This window comes from Chamaea fasciata, unplaced genomic scaffold (assembly GCF_029207755.1).
Source record: "Chamaea fasciata isolate MVZ Bird 193981 ecotype frontalis unplaced genomic scaffold, bChaFas1.0.hap1 SCAF_15, whole genome shotgun sequence".
Classification (NCBI taxonomy): domain Eukaryota; kingdom Metazoa; phylum Chordata; class Aves; order Passeriformes; family Sylviidae; genus Chamaea; species Chamaea fasciata.
This window is the reverse complement of record NW_027094100.1, coordinates 15653991-15675328: the sequence shown is the minus strand read 5'-3', so window position 1 is coordinate 15675328 and position 21338 is coordinate 15653991. Positions and strand designations below refer to the sequence as shown.

General features: G+C 61.1%; 2 protein-coding genes across 2 annotated transcripts; one reads left to right on the top strand and one right to left on the bottom strand.

The window, feature by feature from the left end:
- Positions 1-107: 107 nt before the first annotated feature.
- On the bottom strand, positions 108-12132 carry SLC4A9 (solute carrier family 4 member 9). Its single transcript, XM_066197577.1, has 21 exons — positions 11864-12132; positions 10173-10333; positions 9822-9971; positions 9652-9713; positions 9403-9560; positions 7659-7743; positions 7246-7400; positions 6572-6688; positions 6221-6395; positions 5850-5983; positions 5464-5735; positions 4723-4778; positions 4444-4626; positions 4192-4305; positions 3390-3551; positions 3059-3237; positions 2768-2840; positions 1801-1869; positions 766-939; positions 274-420; positions 108-158 (listed from the first exon to the last, which is right to left on the bottom strand). The coding sequence occupies exons 1-21, from the start codon at positions 12130-12132 to the stop codon at positions 108-110; spliced, it is 2946 nt and encodes a 981-aa protein (XP_066053674.1).
- Positions 12133-14858: 2726 nt separating this feature from the next.
- Positions 14859-21338, top strand: HBEGF (heparin binding EGF like growth factor). Its single transcript, XM_066197599.1, has 6 exons — positions 14859-14976; positions 15220-15402; positions 17320-17497; positions 19407-19562; positions 19676-19768; positions 20869-21338. The coding sequence occupies exons 1-5, from the start codon at positions 14934-14936 to the stop codon at positions 19746-19748; spliced, it is 633 nt and encodes a 210-aa protein (XP_066053696.1). The 5' UTR covers positions 14859-14933; the 3' UTR covers positions 19749-19768; positions 20869-21338.

The following is a 21338-nucleotide window of genomic DNA, read 5'->3' as shown; positions in this document are numbered from 1 at the left end:
GTGACGTCACCGCGCGGCCACGTGGCCCGGGGGGTCTCGGGTCCTGCGACCCCCGGCCCGGGCGATGGCCCCGCACGGCCCCGGGCCCGCCCCGGCCCCGCCCCGGCCTAGTTCACGGAGAGGTTGATCTGCGGTCCCGGGCGGTGCATCGGCTCGCACTGTGGAGAGAGCAGAGGTTTCGGAGCTGGCACCTCGCCCACCCCGGGCGCCCCCGCGCCAGCGGCTGGGCCCCGGGGCGGCCGTGACCGAGCGGGGCTCCAGGACAGCACCGACCTCCTCGGCTCTGCTGCCCAGCTCCGGCCGCTCCCGGGGGTGTGTCCCCGCCGCCCCCGGCCCGGGCAGGGGCCCGTCCAGCCAGCTCAGGTCGTGCGGGGAGAAGATGCGCTCCAGCCCCTTCCGGATCCCCACCAGCGCCAGCAGCTGCGGCCGGGCCAGGCACGGGTCAGCATGGCTGGGCCCGGGGGACAGGCGGCATCTCTCTGTCACACCCCTCCGTCACCCCGGGAGATGTCATGGTGGTGCCCTGTCACCCCTCCTGGCCCTAGGGGACCATACTTGCCCGCCAGTGACACTCAGCCTCTGGTGACAGACCCACGGCCCCGGGCCTGGGGGTGAAGGCTGGTGGCAAAGCACCCCCACGCACCATCTGCCAGCGCTCGCGTCCCCTCCCGAAGGTTTATGCCGGGCCCGGCGATGCTCGGGGCCGGGGTGGGCAGCGCCCAGCCCAGCACCAAAGCAGTGCCGCCCATTCAAGGGGTGTCATACCATCACTGGGAAAATAATAGCGGCCGCGGTGGACTTGAGAACCCAGAGCAGGGCCAGGCAGAGCAGCTGGATGATGGTGAAAAGGTGCACGCGGCGCAGGGGCACGTGGCGGAGGTAGACAAGGTCTGGCTGGTGCTTGGCTGGCATCAGGAGCAGCCGCACACGGTCCGTGAGCTGTAGCGAGAGGATGGCAGAGGGGTCACACCTGCCCGGCTCTCACCCACCTGCCTGTTAAGACCAGGGCCAGCAGAGCGCGGTTTCACCACCATTTCTGCGCTTCAGCACCTCCTGCCCTCTGTGCTGAGCCCCAGCTGATGCCTGGGCCAGTGAGTTTGTCTGTAAGACCAGGGGTCCTGGTGCCACCGTCACCCCAGGCCAGGGGAGCACTTTCCAGGCAGACCTCTAGAAAGTACTCTAGCTGCCCTAATAGGGTTAGTTGAGGGATAACACCCCGTGGTCCCCCTCACTTCACAGGGAACTGCTGCAGCCTCCTCCAGAGCACAACTCTGGGTTTCCCAAGCGGAGGGAGGGTGGGAGTTTCCCAGCCTGTCATCTAGAGCAGGGTAATTGCAAGGAAACTGTACTATTTAGAGGGAAAAGTGGTGTAGATAATTCTGGAATAGGGATTTTTTTTCTGCTCCCTTGGTTTCTCGGGAGAAGAACAGAACTGGCACACGAGCAGCAATACCAGAACCAAAGGATTGTCATGTCCCAGCTCTGCCTGCAGCTCCCAGGTGAGGAAATCCCTGTGGCTTTGGGAGCAAGTCTGTGTTATCCACTGGTCCCACTTCTCCGAAACCACTTAATCTATCAGTGCACAAGTTTATCCTGCTTCTCAGCATCCCAGAGCCTTCCTTTTCCCTTTCCTTTGCCCTAGAAAGGTCCCTCTCTCCCTCCTTGTCCTGGGCCTGGTGGGAGATAGCTCCGTGCCAGGCTGTTCACCGCAGAGAGCTAAAATCCAGGCTCTGCTGGACAGTGGCAGCTGCTGCTGAGCAAACCCCCTCCTCCCCACCAGCACCAGCAGCCCTCCCTCACCTGGATGCTGTTCAGCGCCGTGGCCCCCATGTGCAGGAACACCCCATAGAGCACCGGCATCGGGATGTGCTGCAAGACAGTGGGGTGGGCGATCAGCAGGGCTGCTCCCTGGGGGCCCCTGCCTGCTCAGTGTCCTCTCAGGTAAAAGCCTGCACATGTGTCCACAGCCTTTGCCTCCTTTACTCCAAACAACCCAGCCTGGCCTTATTGAACCGCTTGAGGTTCACATGAACCCATGACCTCCTCCATGGTGCCTTTGGATGGTATCTCATCCGCCAGGTGTGTCACTGTGTCACTGCACCTCAGCTGGGTGCTATCTGCAAGTGTGCTCCATCCTGCTGTCTGTGTCTTGGATGAAGATATTAAATAATGTTTGTCCAGTGGGAACACTTGAAAGACACCACTTGTTACTAGTTTCCATTTGGACACCGGGCTACTGACTGCAAATCTATGGACGTGACCATCCGACCAATTCCTGATCCATCTAACAGTTCTTCCATCAAATCCACTTTGGAGGATGCTGGGAGGGCCCCATATCAGAGGCTATATGAGACCAGGCTCAGAGACGAGGAAAGAGGTCAAGGAAAAGAGACTTCCTGTCTGCCCACAGGTAATCCAGGGCCACTGGAGGGGTTTTTCCTAGCATGGCAGTGGCAGCAGGTGAAAGCCAACAGCAGCCAGGTCATCCACATGGCAGTGTGGAGAGGTCGTGGCGGGGTGTGTTTGGGGAGCACAAGGATCCCAATACACGTGGGGAGGATGGACAGGTGACACGGGACCACAGTGCCTTGTGTGCCAGCCCTCCCGTGGCCCTGGAGACAAACCCTTGGTGCAGTCCATACCCACACAGCGCACGGCTCCCCCCTGCCTGTGCTGCCTCCACGGGTCAGGGTGAGGAACCTCCAGCCTTGCTGGATATGGCCACCCCCTGCCGTGGGAAAGAGGCCACCCCAGCCAGGCTTCCTACCTTGAGCACGGGGGCCATGAAGACAGAGGCTCCCATCAGGATGAAGACAGCCAGGCCGGTCAGCCTCTGCTCCCTGTGGGTGGCAGCACAGGTGTCACAGCTGCCTGGGGTCCCTCGGCAACCCACCACCCTACCCTGGCCCCCAGGGTCTCTGCTCTTTGCAGTTTTGATGGCCGCAGGGAAAGGGGTCAGCTGTGGGCAGATCCCCAAAGCCAGGTGAGATGGACAGCATGGGCATGTCCCTGTCCCCTGGCTGGCTCCACAGCCAAGGTGGGGCCTGGTCTTGTTTACCTGATGCCCAGGAACTTGGGGTGCTCGCCGGGGGCTGAGGTTGCACTCTCCTTCCTCAGGCTGTCCATGTGGGCCAGGGAGATGACAGTGGCTGAGACATACCAGGGGAGGCCGATGACAGAGGTGATGGCCATCAGGAGGGAGACGCAGAGGAGGTCCAGATGGAAGCCTGCTCCTTTCTGCGGGGGAAAAGGCACCAGGGTTGACGGCATGTTCTCACTTTCCTGGCTAGTTTGGGGTTCTGCTCCCCCCTGGAGGCTTCCATGGGGCCCAGCCAGGACCTGGATCCTCCCCACTGGCTGGTGCTGCCTGTTCCCTGTCCCCTGCTCACCTGCAGCTTGTATTCCCTGCGATTGAGAATGACAGCTGTGATCTGCTGGTCCATGAAAATGAGGATGGTGACAAGGACAGCGGGCACCGCAGACACCAGGCAGACCCACCATGGGTTGGCTCCGAAGGGGAAAACGATCCAGCCCCGTGCTGGGTTTGTGGGCTGTGGAAAACAGAAGGGTTATGGCAGCTGCCACCCAACTGTAGGGTGTGTGGCACAGCTGGGTGATGGCACCAGCCCAGGGACCAGCCCCAGGTGTCCAGGCTGGAGCCCTACAGGCACCCAGGGATGCCCCACCTTGGGAGTGGGAGAGCATCCTCACTCATCCTGGGGATGCTGCTGGGCACAGTGACCCACCGGCCCCCCACAGGGACTTCCTGGCTGTGGCAGAACAGGCTGTTGTTCTTGGACACCACAAGCCAGGAGCTGGGCATGTGCCTGTGACAGCAGGTGGAAGAGGTGGCACTGGGCAGCGATGAAGGTGAGCCCGAGGAGGTGGCGGTGAGCACTGGCTACTCTGGGGGACTGCCAGTCCCACTCCACACCCAGGACAAGAATTCTAAGCCCAGAGCTGAGCTTGTGGCTCTTGCTCCACTGTGATCTGTACAGTCCAGGACTGACCCAGGTTATTTACAGGGCATGGGATCATCTGTGCTGAACCCTTTCTCATTTGCTGGGGTGCAGCACACATCCCTGCAGGGCTGGAGCCAGTGGTGAGAAGGACAGTGCCAGCACAGGGGCATGGCTCCCATGATGGGCACAGACCCCCACCCCGACAGTGCTGTGCCCACCCTGCTGGCACCTTCAGCTCGCTGGGGACAAGGAGCTTGGGGGTCTCCAGGCCCAGGACAGCATCGACAGCGCAGGAGATGAGGATGGCCAGGATGACGGCAAAGTCGCTCACCAGCTTCCGCACCTGCAGATGGAGAGGGCTTGCCCCAGGCTGGCAGGGATGGGCGCTGCTCCAGGAGCACCCTGGGGTGCAGCAGCCAGAGCCACCCCCACACCAGTGGGACAGGTGACCATGTCACTGTGGTGGCTGAAGGATGCTCACCGCCACAGGGAAGTAGCGGCTGCTCCTGAAGCGTCTGAGTGCGATGCAGAAGAGGGAGGTGCCCCCGAAGAGCAGGAAGGAGATGAGGGTGACGTCGGGCACATACTGACAGCTGGTCCCCAGGAGATGCCCACCTCGATCCAAGCACTGGGTCCTGCTCAGCCCTGCGGGGGTGGCAGGAGGCTGCAGGGACAAGGTGGGCAGTGAGGAGGGGTCACACACGGACATCTTGAGCCCACCCCAGCACCTCACCTGCCTGCCTGGGAGCAGGGGCTGTACCTGCTGGGTGGCCAGGGGTGAGGGCAGCGACGTGTCGTTCCCTGCAGAGCTGTGACCTGCAAAGTGAGACAGGGGTCAGATTGGTGCTGGTTTCACCAGGATGACTGGGATGATGCTGCTGTCAGGCTGGGTCCTCAAGTTCTTCCTGAGGGCTCAGGGTGCTGGATGGGGCCCATGGGACCTCTGAGGCCTCGCCTCTGGCTGATGCCCAGGGAGCACCAAGGAGGGGATGTTCCCTGTGAAGGGCTTGGCTAAAGCACCAGACACTCAGAGGCATTGATCCCAGCCTGGCCAGCACTGATGCTTCTTGGCACATGGTGCAGATCCCATTTCCAGGGTCAGTGTGGGTCAAATCATTTCCGGGGTCATGTCTTCAAACCCCAGAAAACAGATCCTGATTTACAGACTGGGCTAGAAATAGCAGAGCAAACCCATCCAGGTGCCCCTCTCCAGCCCCTGACATCCCCCATCCTGGAGGCATAGGAGATGGGCCAATGCTCTCCTTGCTCCCTGTACTGCCCTGCCTGGTTCCTGGGCAATTCCAGGGGGCAGGAATAGATTGACAGACTGTACGGAGAGAAGTGGAGGACACTGCAATATGGACAGGCAGGTGAGGATGGGATTAAACAGCCTCGTCCTCCAGTGCCTTCCCCCATCCAGTGAGGAAACACGTTCCCAGTGGGATCCTGGGGCAGCAGCTTCCTGCTCCCCATCCACCCACCCACGGCTGCTTGGGCTCACCAGGGCTGGACAAGTTGCAGGTGCAGCTGTAGGAGGTGACGTTGTCCAGCCGGTAGTGCCAGTTGATGGGGAAGGCATCTGCCAGGCTCAGCATCTTCTTCAGGGAGTCGTAGATGAATATCAGGCTGATGAGGGCGCAGAAGCCTTCCTCGGTGAAGCGGGTGAAGTACCGCACCAGGTGACTGGCCTCGGTGGCCACCAGCACCACACCGAAAAAGGCCACCCAGAGCCCAATCCACAGGCGCAGCTCCAGGTAGTCCAGGCCGTGATCCCTGGGGGAAAGGGGCACTCAAAGTCTTGCCAGTGACGCCTGCCTGGAGTGATGGTGACCCACGCTCCAGCGGGGGGACAGTGGGCTGAGGATCCGTCCCTGGCAGGGAACTCACTGGCTGAAGGAGAAGAGGAGGCGCTCAAAGACGAGCACGGGGCCGGTGCTGCTCAGGATGGTCAGGGGTTGGCCCGAGAAGAGGCAGAAGAAGAAGCCAGCAAAGGCTGTGCCCAGGAAACTCTCCAGCACGCCCTGAAATGCAGGGAAGGGGTGCCAGGTGGCAGGGAGGAAGGCTGTGGGCCTGTCTCCCCAGCAGCACAGAAGAATACTCGGTCAGTGCTGGGGGCCACGGGGGAAGGAGGCAGAATTCAGGCAACGCTCAGGATGTCCTGGGAGTGCTGGTAGGAGGTGAGCACCCAGGGGCCCTCTGTGCTGGGCTGAGTAGGGCTGCCATGCGGAGTGGGGCTGGTACCCAACGGCCACACTGACCTGCATGTTGGCGGTTGCATCCCCCAGCATGCCCCCGAAGGTGATGGCATTGGTGACCGTTGCCAGGTAGATGTAGAGCACTGCTGAGAGGCACTGAGGGTGCAGGGCGTCAGAGAAGTCGCTGCCATACCACGGTGCCTTCCTCCGGATGTCTCGCAGCAGCCCACCAAAAAGCCTGGGGGAGGAGGAGGGAAGTCTCAGGGCAGACCCCACAGAGAGCTGCACAGCAAAGGATTGTCCCCTCCCCTGGATAGCTCAGAGGGGCTTGGAGATGGTGGCCTCATGAGAACCAGTGACCTGCCCCAAATCCAGCACCCGGCTGCACCTCCCACTGCCCTTCCAGACACTGACCTGCCTGTCCTCTCCAGCTCCTCCCCAGAGCGTGGGTGCCCTGGGCTGGCTCTGTCCCCAGCTGCTGTCATGTCCCCATTACCGTGTGGCTGCTGGTCCAGTGAGTCCACAGCGGTCCTGTGGCAGAGCAGAGCCTGAGACAACAGGCTTCAGGTTGGGACCCTCAGGACCCAGCTGCATTTAGGGGACACTAGGAGAGGAAAAGGAGAATGGAGAGAGGACAGGGGTGCAAACAGGGCTTGTGTATCCCCTGATAATGGAGAGGAGAAAGATCAGGAAGAGGAGGAGACATAGCAGATGATGATCTTCGAAAGTTTCTTCCAGCTCAACCATGATTTCCTCTGGCAAGCTCTGGAGCCAGCCCTTGCAGGACTGGTTTTATGGAGGAGTTGGGCAGAGCCTAGAGTGTCCTGCTCAGAGGTTGAGTTTCACATCTGAGTGCTGAATCCCAGTGATCCCATCAGCTCCCTTTGAAGGGGATTTGCCATCCACTGCTGAGTGGGACAGCAAGACCAACAGCAGGAGGGACCAGAGCAGGGGCCAGTGGAGGGGCTTGGCTCCTGGGCAACTTCATCCCAGATGGAGATGGAAGTTCCAGAGCCACAGACAGAGGTATCCCTGCAGGACCCTGCAGAGGGGCTGGCAGGGGTTGGGGTGCCCTCCCTCCAGCCCACCTCCTGCATGGAGATGGCAGATGGCTTGGTGGAGGAATTCGGGTACTGGGGTCCCATTTCCCAGGAGGAAGCACAATCAGCTCATCCAGGAATGCCTCCATCCCTGTGATGAGGTCTTCTCGGTGCTCAGCCTGCCGGGCAACCCTTTGGAAGAGCTGTGGGGAGATGCCGTGGTTTAGCCACCACGTCCCTGCATTCATCCACTTGAAACTTTCCTCCCAGCCTGCAGCCATCACCAGGAAACAAACCCACCCACTTCAGGGCAGCAGGTGCCCTACACCCTGCAAACCCACCCAAGCTTTTGGTTTTTTATCCTGGGCAAGGGAGGCCACCAGCTTGCCCCATCCAGAGGAGAGGAGTCCTGGTGTCCCCGTTCCAGGCCATCCCATCCATGGGTGCTGCCCCAGCCTCACCTCATCTGCCAGCAGGATGGCCATGGCCCTGCCAACCTCGTGGTAGGCTTTCACTTTGGGGGGGCCCAGCAGGATGAAGAGGAACCTGTGGCAAGACAGCACATCTCCAGAGCAGCCCTCTCCCCTCCAGGGAATGTTTCTCTGAGGGGAGACCGTGGGAATGTGGGGATGCTGGGGATGGTGGCTGGGCAGGCCTGGGGGATTCTGCCACCCTAAAACTGGGGTTGGGGGCAGAAGATAAGACTGGTGTCTGGAGTGTCTGCTGCCACTGCATGACATCCTCACAGAGACCGTGGGACACCAGGACCACAAGGGTTGGACCACAAGGGTCTGCAGAAACCCAGGCTGGGAGGTGTGGGGGAACAGGTCTTTGGGACAGAGGAGGAGAAATCCTCAGCTGGAGGTGTCTGTGGCATCATTTTCCTGGGAATGTTGCTCGCAGGCAGGATGCTGGTGTGTTAGGGAAGGAAAGCTTGCCAGCAGCATGGGCAGCAGGTTTGACAGGACTCTGGGGACAGGGGAGGAAACTGGAAAGAGAGCTCAGAGCCCTCGATAAAACATGGTAAATATCCCACACTTGAGAGGATGGTGCAAAATCTCCAGAGGAACAATCCACACAAATGTTTAACTGAGTTCTCCACACCTTTCCAAAGTTAGGAATGGTTCCAGTCCTGAAAGCCTGAGTTTGTCAAGCAGTTCCAGTGACTGCACCCTGAGCAAATCCCCGGAGAGGGCTCAAGGAAACTCCTCTGGCTGTACAAGTGGGACTTGACGGAAGCCCCAGGTGCTGGAGGCCTCTGGAGCCTGCTCCAAAGGGACGAGAGGTGACAGATGCCACACGGGATTGCTTTCACCCAGGCGTCTGCACCGAGGAGATGGGAAAATCTTAAGACCCTAGAGATGGATCTGGATGAGAGACAGCCCTGAGGCAGTGACTGCACCTGTGGAACAGCCTGGCGTGGCCAGTGAAAGGGATGGCACCCTGGGCGAAGGGATGGGTAGGGACAAGGTTTCTCTGCCCTCCAGTCTGGGGGAGGAAAACCCAGGGCGAGGGGTTATCATGAAACCCTCGGCACCCATGGGCATTGACGGGGCCTTGTCACCCAACTCCCGCGGAGGAGAGAGCTGCAGGTGGGTGGATGTCTGTCCCGCTCCTCCCAGCTCCTGGGGACGGGTGCTCTGGGCAGAGTGACCAGGAGGTGGCAATGTCCCTCCTGATCCCCGCCTGCTTCCTCCGCGCTCTTCCTAAGGAAGTCCTCAGCTGAAGGCACGCTGCCCGTTTCCCCTCACGGCCTTAAAAGGATGCATTCCTCAGCCACGGGGAAACCATGGGGACCTCCTGCCCTGCTTCTCTCCCCCCACTCCGTCCCACCACTCAGGAGCACCGCGGGAGGGCAAGAGTCTCCTAAAAACCTGCATCCTCCCCCCGCCGGCAGGCCCCACGCTCCCGGCAGTCAGTGGAGAGCATCCAGAACCGGCTAAGGACAGGGAATGCAGAGCCCGGTGGGAATGACCCAGGGGATGTCCCTTCCGGGCTGCCCAACAGATGCTCTACACTCAGCCCATTCTGGGGTGCTCCTAAGAAGCTGGGAAAAGCAGGAGGGGAAGCAGTGAGACAGGATTCTGGGACTGCCTGTGGCACTGGGTGTCATTCCCTTTGCTTTGGATGAGCAAAGCCTTGGCTGGTGTGGGAGGAAATGGGGACACTGGAGCAGGGGAGGGCACACTGGCCATGCTCAGTTACCTGCTTGGGAGAGAAACCTCAGCCAGTGAGCCAAGGGACGCCCCACGCCTGAGGCGAATGAAGGCTGCAAAGGGCTTTTCCAGGAATTCAACTTCCCCAACAGCAACGTGGGCTGCCTCGGCCCCCGGCGGAACCTTCTTCTTAAATCTGTTTCTCAGCTGAAAGGAAAGGGATGCAGCAGATGAGTACTCAGGATGCCGTGGCTGGGCATTCAGGATGCAGTCCCAGCCCAGCTCCATGCTGCCATACCTGCTCCTTGAGAGGTGTTTTGGAGAGCTGGGTCCTGGGCTCAGACCTGCCTTTGGCTTTCCCTGCAAAGAAAGAGCGGAAACAGCAAAACCCATGGGCAAGCCATCCTGAGTACTGCCCCGGGCTGGAGGCGGTGGGAGGATGCCTGGTGGGTCAGCCAGGTTTCCTACCTTGGCAGGGAGAGACATCAAGCTCAGCAAGGAGCTGCAGCAGGGATTTTGTGGGCTGGTGCTGTGGCTGGAGGAGCAGGAGGGCTCCCAGGCGCTCCCTCAGTGCAGGCTGCAGCTCTCCTTCCTCAGGCTGCCCGGAAAGCGCTTTGTCTGTATCAGGGACAGGGACAGCTCTGAGTCCCCCTGGTTCGCTGCCCATTGGGGAGCTGCCCAGGAAAAACCCCTTAGCTGGAGTAGCAGACAGCCCCCCCCAGGTACCCAGCTGTCATTCATCAGTGCTGTTCTACAGGCACCTCCTGGTGGCCTGTCCCTCTCTGGTGGCCAGCCCATCCCAGGTGATGACCCATGTACCGATTATTTCCTTGAAACTGGTGGCGTCCAGATCCAGGAGCATCGTCCCCTTCTGCAGGCACATCCTCAGCTGGAACAGGCTGTGCAGGGGCAGAGCTGGGACATGGGGTGCGCTCCAGCGCTCCCCGCCATCCTCCACCTTCTCCTCGAACTTTATCCACCTGCCCAGGGAGATGTGTGGGGTCAGTGGCAGGGTAGGCCCTGTGCCCCATGCCAGGCAGTGGCAGCTTGGGTCCATCTTTGAGCTTAGCATGGGGCTGGCACAGGCAGGGAGGGGTCTGCACTTGATTCACAGTGTAGGGGCAGCTGGGCAGACGAAGCGGTCATGCCCCCATTCCTGCAGACCCACACCTCTCTGAGATCTGATCAGGGGAATTCCAACTGTAGTGAGGTGACAGGATGGTTCAAGTTTGAAAGGACTGTGGAGATCATCTCATTCCAATCCTTCCACCATGGGCAGGGACACCTTCCACTATCCCAGGTCGCTCCAAGTCCCGTCCAACCTGGCCTTGGACATTTCCAGGGATGGGGCTGCCACATCTTCTCTGGGCAACCTGTGCCTCATCACCCTCACAGGGAACAGTTTCTTCCCAATATCCCATCGAATACTGATCTCTGGCAGTGGGAAGCCATTCCTGATTGTGCTGTCACTTCAGTCCCTTGTCCAAAGTCCCTCTCCATCTCTCTTGGAGCCCCTTTAGGCACTGGAAGAGGCTCGAAGGTCTCCCCCAAGCCTTGTCTTCTCCAGGCTGAGCAACACCCCACCTCTCTCATCCTGTCTCCATAGCAGAGCTGTCCCAACAGAGCTGCTCCAGCCTTTGAATCATTTCCCTGGTTTCCTTTGGATGTGCTTCAACAGGAGCTGGATGTGGTGCCCCAGGGCAGTCTCACACAAAGCAGAACAGAGGGAGCACCCCCTCCTCACCCTGCTGCCCATGGTGCAGCCCAGGATACTCCCGACTTTCTGTGCTGTGTGTGCACAGTGCTGGCTGATGTCCCATCTGTCACCCACCAGCACCCCCCCGTCATTTTCTGCAGGGCTGCTCCCAGCCCGTCCATTCCCGCAGCTGTGCTGGGGCTGGGGGTGGCCCTGCCATTAACGGCGCTTGCTGGAGTCAGAACAGAAGTGTCTTGAGCTGTTTCCACGCTCGGGCCATGCCAAATATTTTAACCCCGGGCACAGACAGAGCTTCCCTTTGTCCCCGTGGGTGGGCGCGCAGCCGCGGGGCGCTGGTCGTGCTGCACGGGCAGAGCGTGCCCCGGCACTGCGGGCTCCTGCCGAGGGGCAGCCGTGCGGGGACAGCGGGGCTGGCTGCCGGGGAGAGCCACAGCCCGGCGGCTTCTGTCCCCGCAGACACTGCGATCCCGGGGGAGGACCCATTGCTGGGCCCCAGACCCCTGTGGCCCATGTCCCCATGTCCCTACCGAGGGGTGGAGAGGTGCTATGGGGCACGGGGGTATCCCAGTCCCGGCGCAGCTGGAGCCTTGGAGAGGCAGCGGAGAGGAGCAGGAGAAAGGGCGCTGTGCCTGGCCTGCCCGACATCCTGCCCTCTCCCATGAAATTAAGTCAGCTCAGCGTGGGCACTGACGGGGCAGAGCCCTGCCTTGGGGCTGAGGCACCGCCAGCCTCGGGACATGCCCTGGGCTCCCAAAGCGTGGCCCAGCAGCTTGGCTCTCGCAGGTGTGCCTACCTGGCCATCTCCCTCCACTCCAGCCCCGCCGGGGTGCTGAGGAGCTGGTTGAGCTGGATGAAGAGCAGCGGGCAGGTGACATCCCCCCTCTCCTCCCACTGCAGGGCAGCACCAGCTCGCCGGGCCGCTGTGGCCGTGCCGGAGGGGAAGATGCTGCAGCTGAAAGCCTGTGAGGGAGCTCCAGGGCTGCTGCACTCTAGTCTGGGCTGTGAGCAGTTGTCTGCTGCCCGGAGAGCCGTGCCACCCGCGCCAGGCACGTGGGATTGCATGGCCACCGGCACCGGCAGTCACAGGCGTGAGCTCCCCTCCAGCACTCACGGGATCCCACTCATCCCCCACCTTATAACAGCTGGGAACTGGTTTAAACTGGCCACAAACCAATACACAGGAGCCAAGCCCAAAACAGCCATCTCAAAACAGCAGGGTCAGCCCCTCAGGTCCCAGCATGGTTGTGTCCTGCCACGTCCAGCTGCCCTCCTGGGCCCGGGACCAGGGGACCACCTGCCTCCTGCGGGTGACCTGTGTGGACAGGGATGTTCATGGGGACACCAGTGTGTCCCCAGCCCTGTCTGCACCCTGCAAGGCCTTGGTGAGGGGGTGGCAGGGCCTGGAGAGCTGGCAGCAACATCAGCGCCTGTGCGAGGGTGCTATGCCCATGGCAGGAGGGGTGACACGGCCCATGGCAGCTCCTCCTGGGAAAACGGATATGGGGACATGCTCTAGGGAAGGATGTGGCATCGCTGAGCAAATCCAGAGTGGGGAAATGAGAGGCTGACAGTGGCAGGGCTGACAGTGAGGGCTGGGAGGGCTTCAGGGCTGTGCCGGTGTTCAGAGGGCTTCTGTGTGAGCTGCAGCCGGTGCTCGGATGGAGGGGGAAGGAGGTGGGCACAGCCGCAGCACCCTGCGGGGACAGGGACACGGCAGGGCCAGCACAGCGCTGCCAGCAGAGAGCAGCCACGGTGCTCGCTGTGCCCATGCCATGCCCACCGCCACCACCACCGCCACCGCGCTTGGCCGCTCGGCCCCCCGCAAACAAACCGCGGGCTGTGTGCACTGCAAACACGGCGGCGGGACCGCAAACACCTCGGCTCCAGCACGGGCCGCCTGTACCGGAGCCCGCTGGACCCGACACGATCCAGCCCCAGGAGCAGCTGGAGCAGGGCCAGGCGCCACCACGGCAGAATCACGTTTTGGGGAAGTGCGGCTGGGAGTGTGGGTTCCTGAGGTCCTGGTACCAGCCTCGCAGTAACTGAGGCCGAGGGTCTGGCCCAGAGTGTCCAGGCTGTTTGCTCTGCAATACCCGCAGGTACCACGGGATGTAGAGGGGTGCTCTTAGCTGGGGTGGGGATCCCTGGCAGAACGACCCATCGATAAGGAGCATCAGGGATGCCCTGAGGCACCCAAACCTTCCCGGGGTTCACCTCCTCCTCCTGTGGGGGCCACCTCAGCAGCATGAGATGGGGCATGACCGGCAGCAGGCACAGGCAGGGAGGCTGTGAGGGGCTGCAGGAGGTGGGCAGGGGTCATGGGAGGCTGTGGGAGGCAGAGGGGAAGAGGTAGCAGGAGGCGGAGGCAGGAAGCAGAGGCCGGCAGGATCAGCAGCCTGCACACAGCCCCCCCCCCCCCCCCCTCCCCCTTGCCTGCTGCCAATTCTCTGTGCCAGCAGCCTCCCTGGCAGCTGACGTGAGCTGGTACCTCCCTCTCGCCAGGTGCCAGGGCAGCTGGCAAATGCTGCCCGCACACACTGCCCGCACACGCCCAGCCCGGCCTTGGGGACGGGGTGGGGGGCTGGCAAGGGCAAAAAATTCCATCCCAACATGGAATCCCCCATCCCCAGGAGCCCGTGTGCAGGACTGGCCAGGGACACAGCCCCTCGCCCGTGCCACCACCTCGCTCCACTGCCAAAGGCTTTGGGGCTCCTGATGGCCGGAGGAGGCGGAAGGAAAAACATCCAGCAAACAATTGCAAAAGTCAAGTCTGAGCAAGAAGGAGGGTGTGAGCGGGGGGGTGCCAGATCCGGTGGTATTCCTTGGAGACGGCAACAACAATGGCAGGAATATTTGCTTTTGCCTAGCTGAGCCCAAACCAGGCATGGGCTGGGGGCTCGGGACCTCGAGGAAACAGCCAGGGGCCTCTGCTGGCCCAAAGGAGAGCTGCGGCAGGACCCTGCACTCGCCCGGCCCTGACGTCAGTGACATTTTTTGCGCTGTCACCTGTGCTGAGGATGGGGCCAAACACAGCACACGGTTGCCAGCATGGTGAAGGGGATGGGGGAGCTCTGGCCGTGCCCAAACACAACAGGTTGGGACAGAGACAGGGACAGTGGGTGGCTGGGGGGGTGTTATGAGATGAGGCTGTGACTCAACCACTTGGGCTACAAAGGGAGCCTTGGGGACAGGAAGGGTCTCTGCTGCCATCTCAGATTGCCACCACCGCCCTGACCCACCGCTGGCGCGGTGGCACATGGGTGGCAGTCCGTCCCCTTTCTGAGGGTCATCCCATCCCCAGGGCCAGGAAGAGACGCAGCCCTGACTCCTGAGGTCCTGTCTCTCACCTGATGCTCCTCTCGTGAAGTGCACTCGCTCCCCCAGCACCCTCGGGCCACCTCGGGCACCTGCCAGGCGGGGCCTGGGGCCACGGGGACCATGGGGATCCCCCTCTTCTCCCCCTGACTGGGGCCGCACTTTCCCCTGGCCGTCTCCTGCCCTCTGCTCCCTACAGAGACCCTTTCCCCCCCGGCCTCTCACTGCCCAGCCCGCAGCGCGGAGCGACACCGGCGCGGCGATGGCTCTGGGGGTCCCTGGCCCGCCTCCTGAGCGAGGAGAGCCCACCGAGCCAGGGCCAGGGTCCCTGGCCGTGGTCCCGGTCCCGGTCCCGGCCGGCGAGACGCCCCCGGGGGCGGCGGGGAAGCCCTTCCCGGGGGCGGGGCGGCCGCTCAGCCCCTCCCCGCCCCGCCCCGCCCCGCCGCCCGCAGCTTTCTACCCGCCGCGGGGCCGCCGTGCCGGAGAGCGGGCATCGCCGCGGCACCGAGCGGAGCACGGCAGGGGCTGGACGTGTGTGCCCGCGGGTCATGGACGGGCGGGCGGTGCTGATCCAAGCGCTGCTGGCGGCAGGTACGGGCTCCCGCGGGGAGGGTCCCGGGTGCGGGCAGCGCATCCCAGCGCCGCGCTCCACTGGCGGGGTCCCGAACGCGTGGGGGGGAAGAGTCTCGGGCGAGGCGGGTATGGCCGGTCCTGGGCGCGGGAAGCGTGGTCCTGGAGCCGGGTGTGGGCAGGAGGGAAGATCGGCCCCTGTCCCTCGTGGGGGGTCCCGGGCAGGGCAGTGTCAGCCCCCACTCCTGACCGCTCTCTCCGCAGTGTGCTCGGCGGCGGCGGGCGGGCTGCGCCGGGACGAGCTGCACAACGAGGTGCTGAACAAGGGCGGCGGCGGCGGCGGCGGCGGGGTGCCGGTCCCGGCCACGGCCCCGCTGCTCGGCGGCAGCCCAGAGAAGGAGGGCGGTGGAGCGGCCTCCGGGGACGACTTCAGCGAGCTGCCGAGAGGTATGGACGGGATAAGGGGTCCCAGGGTGGGGCCGGGGTCGCGGGACGGGCTGGGTTGGGGGCAGTTGTAGCGGGAGAAGTCGTGAAAGTGCCGGGCTGAGCTCGGCTCAGTCCCGCGGGTGGCCCGGCAGCAGCTCCGGCTCCGCTTCGGAGGCACTTGCAGTGGCGGGTGGGAGCAGCCCCCAGGTACCGAGCCTGGCGGCAGCAGACACGAGTGGAAGTAGCCCGTGGGGCACCAGCACGGAGTAGTGGCGTTCCTGCCGGGGGCTGTCCGTGTTCCTCCAGTCCCCTGCAGGGCGGCTTCCAGGGGGTCCGGGGCCACAGCTGCCTGGCCGGGAGGAGGCAGATCCCCTCGTGGCGGGGCTGGCGTGTCCGGGGACCCGCGCTGCCCTCCCGGCGGTGGCCGTGTCGCGGGGACCGCCGTGAGTCACGGCCGCCCACGCGCGGCTGCTCCTCATTCCGCGGCAGGGCTCGTCAGCCGGCGGCCCCGCCGCGGGGGCGGTGGGGGCACTGCCCCTCTCTGGGGCTCCCGAGCACCCACGCCGGGCACCTTGCCCCGGGCTGGCACCAGAGAGTGTCCCGGCGTCTCTCATGGGGGTTGGATGAGGGCCCATCGCGGGCTGAGGGGTGACATGTACCTGTGCCCCGCACACGTGGCGTGCCGAGCGCAGTACCTGGCAGCAGGAGCGTGCTCTGCTCCGTACAGCTCACCCTCCCATTTTTTTTCCGTGTTTTTCTTTGCTTTCTGGCTGTGCCAGCAGACTGTGACAAAAAGCTGGCAAAACCGGGCTGAGCCACTCGCACCGGGGGGACTCAGCCCTCGGGAAACGCAGCAGTGTGTGTCGGCTGGCTGCGGCTGGGAGATAAGCCTCAGGGCAGGGGACGGAGCAGCCTCTGCTGTCAGCCTCATCCAGGGGTTTCTCCAAGCCGCAGAGTTTCCTGGAGTATCGGTTTTCTCCAGGCGCAGCGTGGAGGATTTCGAAATAAGTCTGCTAGGTGTGCAGGCGGTGTGTACCAGCACGAGAGGCGCTGGTTCCGTCAGGAAGTGGTTGAGAGGGAACTGGGCAGGTTACAACTTGCCAGGTTGGCCTCTGCTGCGCTCTCCTTCCCGAGCAGCCCAGGGCTTGGTTCGCCGGGGTTACTGAGCACCATAGCTCAGGGGGAGCAAAAAATCCCACTTGGAGCAGTGAGTGCTCCCCAACACCTCAGCGCCTAGAGAGATCAAGCTGGGAGCGGATCTTTTTGGCATCTGCACACCTTAAAATACCATTCCAGTACCGTTGCTCGTGTCGGGCTGTGTGTTGGGTGAGGAGCTTGGTGCTCCAATTTCCACCAACCAAGCAGGGTTCTGGCCTGGCACCAAAAGCCGCTGGTCACTGCACCACAGTTAAAACACACTGTTGTAATTCATGGGAACGGTGCCCTCACCGTCTCTTTGACTCTGCAAAACCAAAACTTAAGGCAGGCTTGCTCTTTTAATCCTGCCCTGGGGTGAGTAAGGCATCCTTGTGCCCACGGGAAGGAGAGTCCATCAGAGCCATGAATAGGGTCTTAGAAAAGCCTGTGCTTGTCAGGGAAATAAAGGCCAGATAAAGGGGCAATTAGCAATGTTCTGTATTCAGTGGAAACTGGTGCATATAATAGCAGCATTTGAGATGTATGAAGCTCTGTTCCCCCTGCCCTACTCCTTTCTTTCCTTGAGAATTGTTCTTATGAATTGGAAAGGCCATGATATTTGTGAAGAGCTGAAAAAAAAATGCCCCTCCACCCCGGGCTCGGGGGCAGCTCGCAGCACAAAGGGCTGTGGGGGCCAGGGCTGAGCAGTTGTGGCAGCCCTGGGATGTGGCTTTGCCTTCCCTTTGGTTGGCACGTGGAGCTGATCTGACTGCTGTTCTCTCCTTCCAAATTGTTTTTCAGTTGCCTTCCTGTCAAAGCCTCAAGGCCTCGTTACTCCCAAGAAAAAAGGGAACGGCAATAAAAGAAGAAAAGGCAAAGGCCTGGGGAAGAAGAGAGACCCGTGCCTGCGGAAGTACAAGGATTTCTGTATTCACGGCGAGTGCAAGTACATCCGAGACCTGGGGGCTCCCTCCTGCATGTGAGTTGCTGGCGTGTGCCTGGGCGGAGGGAGCCTTAGTCATGGTTCTTTCAATTCTCCAGGCCGGGCAGAGGAAAAGCAAAGATATTTTTAGTGCATGTTCGCGTGCAGGGACAACTCTGACTTGGCCTCTTCCTTGTACTTCTTGAGAAGTGTCCACCCCTCCCCCAAAACCTGTCATGGCCTTAGGGCCGGGGTTCCCTGCCGGCACGGTGAGCTCTGGCTGTACTCGGGACTGCAGAATGGTGTGTAGGGCTGGGGTCTGGCAGCTGAGTGCTTCTGCAGGGAAACCTCATCCTGACCCTGTCACTGTAAATTCCCCACTCTGAGATCTTGGGGTTCCTGCATCTGTCAGGGCACATCAGTGTGTGTGGGAGGAGCATCTCTACCCTGCTACCCGCAAAGCAGAGTGGAGGTAGCACCTTTGGGGACAGGCTGCCAAAGCCATGCCTGAGCTGCCCCTTGGCCTGATGAAAGACAGGGCTGACAGACAGAACCTCTCCTTGCCCACCTCCCTGGGGTGCAGAGCAAGTAGGGACTAGATGAGGCAGGTGGAGGAGAAAGTGTTTGCCTACTGCTGGGGCACCTGGATACAGCACTGTTGCTGCAGGAAACACCCTGGGGTGCATATTTGATCCCCGCTGACGTGGGCAGGACTTGAGCTGGCAGATATGTAAGAGGCTTTGTTCTTCACTATCAATCCTCTGAGCCACCCAGCCTTGAGCCCAGGGAAGATAATAGCTCCCTGGCTTATGGTGCCCACAGGATCTGCAATCTGCAGGGATCAAGCTCCACAGAGCTCCTCTAACTCCCTAGTTTCTCCCTGTTGAAGCTGTCATGAAGTGGGGCCCTTGCACGGGGGACTCAGGACTGCCAGTGAGGGGACATCTGTGCAGGCTCAGTTTGGATTGGTGACCCAGCACAATGTGGGTTGCAGCATCCTGGCCTAGGACTGGGACAGCCAGGTGTCCCCTGCCCAGATCCCTGGGGCTGGGAGAGAACGTGGGACACAGGCAAGCAGCAGGGATTGGGGGGCTGGCTGTATCTCTTCAGCATGGTGGTCCATCCCTGGGTGGCATCTCTCAGAACCACCGGAGTTCCAACTGTGGCCAACTGCCCCAGTGTCCTCTGATAAAGAGAACTTGTGTTGACTGGTGTCACTCCGTTGTGGCTTCTCTTGGTGGTTGGCTGTGCCTCTGTCACAAGGTCTCCTGGAGTGTTGCTTCCTGGGGCACAGGGTGGAATGAGGATGCTGCTGGACTGGGTCCTGCACCTTTGCCATGTTCCCAGCCTTGCTGCTGTGCCTGGGAGGTGATGCTGGCATGTGGCATTGTGAGCCCAGGAGCAGGGCTGGGCTGGAGATGAGCTGGAGGATCAGTGGTGCTGGATATAGAGGGATATATTTATCTGGTTGCATCAGTGCAGTGTGGCTCAGGGAGGACTGGAAGCCTCCCAGCCTGTGTGGAGCGTTATTTCTGTTACATGAGCAACCTCCCAAGTCTCCAGGGATGGGACACCTCTGAGCTGCCAGGGTGTGCAGGGACATCCTGCTTCATGGGAAATGCTGGGCCAGCTGCCTCACTGCTCCCTTCCCATTTCCAGAGGTTGTCTGGGCAACCTGTGTCTGCCTGGGAGTGACTGGGAAGAGCACAGACTTCAGCGCCTTCTACTGGGGGAGAGCTCAACCTTTCTAGGAGTCTTCACTAGGTGCAGGAGAAGCTTAATTTACCAGTACAATAGAGTTGACGGTGACATCAGACCTCCCAGCTCAGGGGTGTGGGGACGGAGGGGATCAGGCAGAGTGCTGGTTAAGGCTGAGCACAGAGACATCGCCTTCCCATGGGGTGTGGGGGAGATAAAGACCTCCTGTCCCTGCTCACTGATCTTTACACGTTTCCTTCTTGCCCAGATGCCAGCCAGGCTATCATGGAGAGCGCTGCCACGGCCTCCTGCTGCCCGTGGAGCACCCGCCCAGTGCGTACGACCACACCACAGCCCTGGCCGTTGTTGCCGTGGTCCTATCCTCCCTGTGTCTCCTCATCATCGCAGCCCTGCTGATGCTCAGGTGAGTGGGATGGGGCTGAGCTCTCAGATCTGCATCCCTGGGGAGATCATGAGCAAGAGGAGGGTGGCAGGGGCTTCTCCGTGCCCTGAGCATCCCTTTGCTTGGCCTCGCAGGTGTCACAAGAGGGGTGGCTACGATGTAGAAAACGAAGAGAAAATCAAGCTGGGCATCACTGTGAATCACTGAGGATGCCAGGTGCTGGCGAGGTGAGCCCCTGGCTGGGCACGGGGCAGCAGTGGGGCTGGTGGACATCCGGGGGCTCTGCTGTTTGTGCTGGCTGGGTCTGCTCTGTGGATCCTGTGCCAGAGCTCGGCAGGAGCTGAAGGCAGTCTGAGTCTGGAGAAGCACCTGGCTGAGAGTCTGGGCTGCCCTGTAGGGCTCCAGTCTTCTTTTCTCCCCTTCCTGCTGAAATCACAGTCCCCTGGCACCCCTATCATTCCTATGTCCTTCTTTTTTAACCCCAAGTCCCTGCTCCATGCTGGTGTTCCAGGCTTTGGTGATGTTTGATAGTAGGGACGCTGTTTCTGTTTTGTTTAGTTTTTTTTTTCCCCTTGCTCATTTTGCTCCCTCTCTGACCCTCTGAGTCACTTCCCCTCCTTAGATATTGCCTCTATTTATATACATGTGTAAAAAACCCCTTTCCTTTTCATTCCCACTCTGCTTATTACTTGCACCAGAGCAGTGCCTATCTTCTTGGCATGGGGGGATCTTGCTACCATGTTCCTCTGGCTGGGTTGGGGTGTGTGCTCTGCCCCAGGGGTGTCTGCAGGGCTGGGTGCTGAAAATCTGTCAAACTTCCTCTGATCTGATCTAAATCCTGACGTTAGATGTGGTCATACTTATTACAGCTACTTCTCTTCTTGAAAAAAAAAAAAAAGAAAAGAAAAGTCATTGTTCTTTGTGAGGATGAAGTAATGCCTTCGGAGAATTTCTGTCATGTTCATCACAGTGTTGGGGGTGGGAATTTTAGCTGTTCATAGGAGCTGAATTTTCAGGAAGGAGACTTGGCTTTCCAAGTCACAAGGCTTTCGTCACTGTCCCCTTTACCCTGGGGGTTACTGGGGTAATGCATGTGTCCTGCGGCAAAAGTGCCGTGGTCCCCGGAAGGGAAGCACGGTGCAGTCCCTCGGCTCCCATCCTCCCGGGTCCAGCCCCGAGGGGCGGCGAGCGGCTCCGGGGTTTGGGTGGGCAGGAGGGTTCTCCCGGCGGGCTGGGAGCTCGGCACCTCTGTTCCCCCGGGCAGGGAGTGCTCTGTGGCAGAGCGGCCCGGGATCGCGGTGTAAGCTCTCCCGCCTCTCTCTTGCAGGAGTCGGCACTAATGCACTTCTACCTCCTGGAAGAGGCGAGACCGCGGCGCCAGCGGCACGGGGCTGCGGCTCGCCGGAGCACCAGGACGGCACCGGCGGGGCTGCCCGGGCGGCACGGCGGCAGCTCCGTGGCCATCTCCGGGACGGAGCGGGCTCGGGAGCGGTGCTGGCCGGAGGCACAGGGGCTCTCCGTCCGCTGCAGTGTGTGCCGAGGAACAAGCTGTGAAAGGGAGGAGACCGGGCTCGGGGCTTCCTTCGCCGCAGGAGGGGGGGGGGAGAGGGTAACAGCTATTTAACAAGATATTTTTCATTTTAAATTATATATTTATTTTAGATAAACTGTACATAGTATTTATATTTATTGTGGGTCTGGCCCTGCATCCTTCATGTAGGTCAAGATGACAGGGTCAGACCTCCCTTATTTTTTAAGTGCAATGTAATATTCTAATAAATAACACTTTGTAACAAA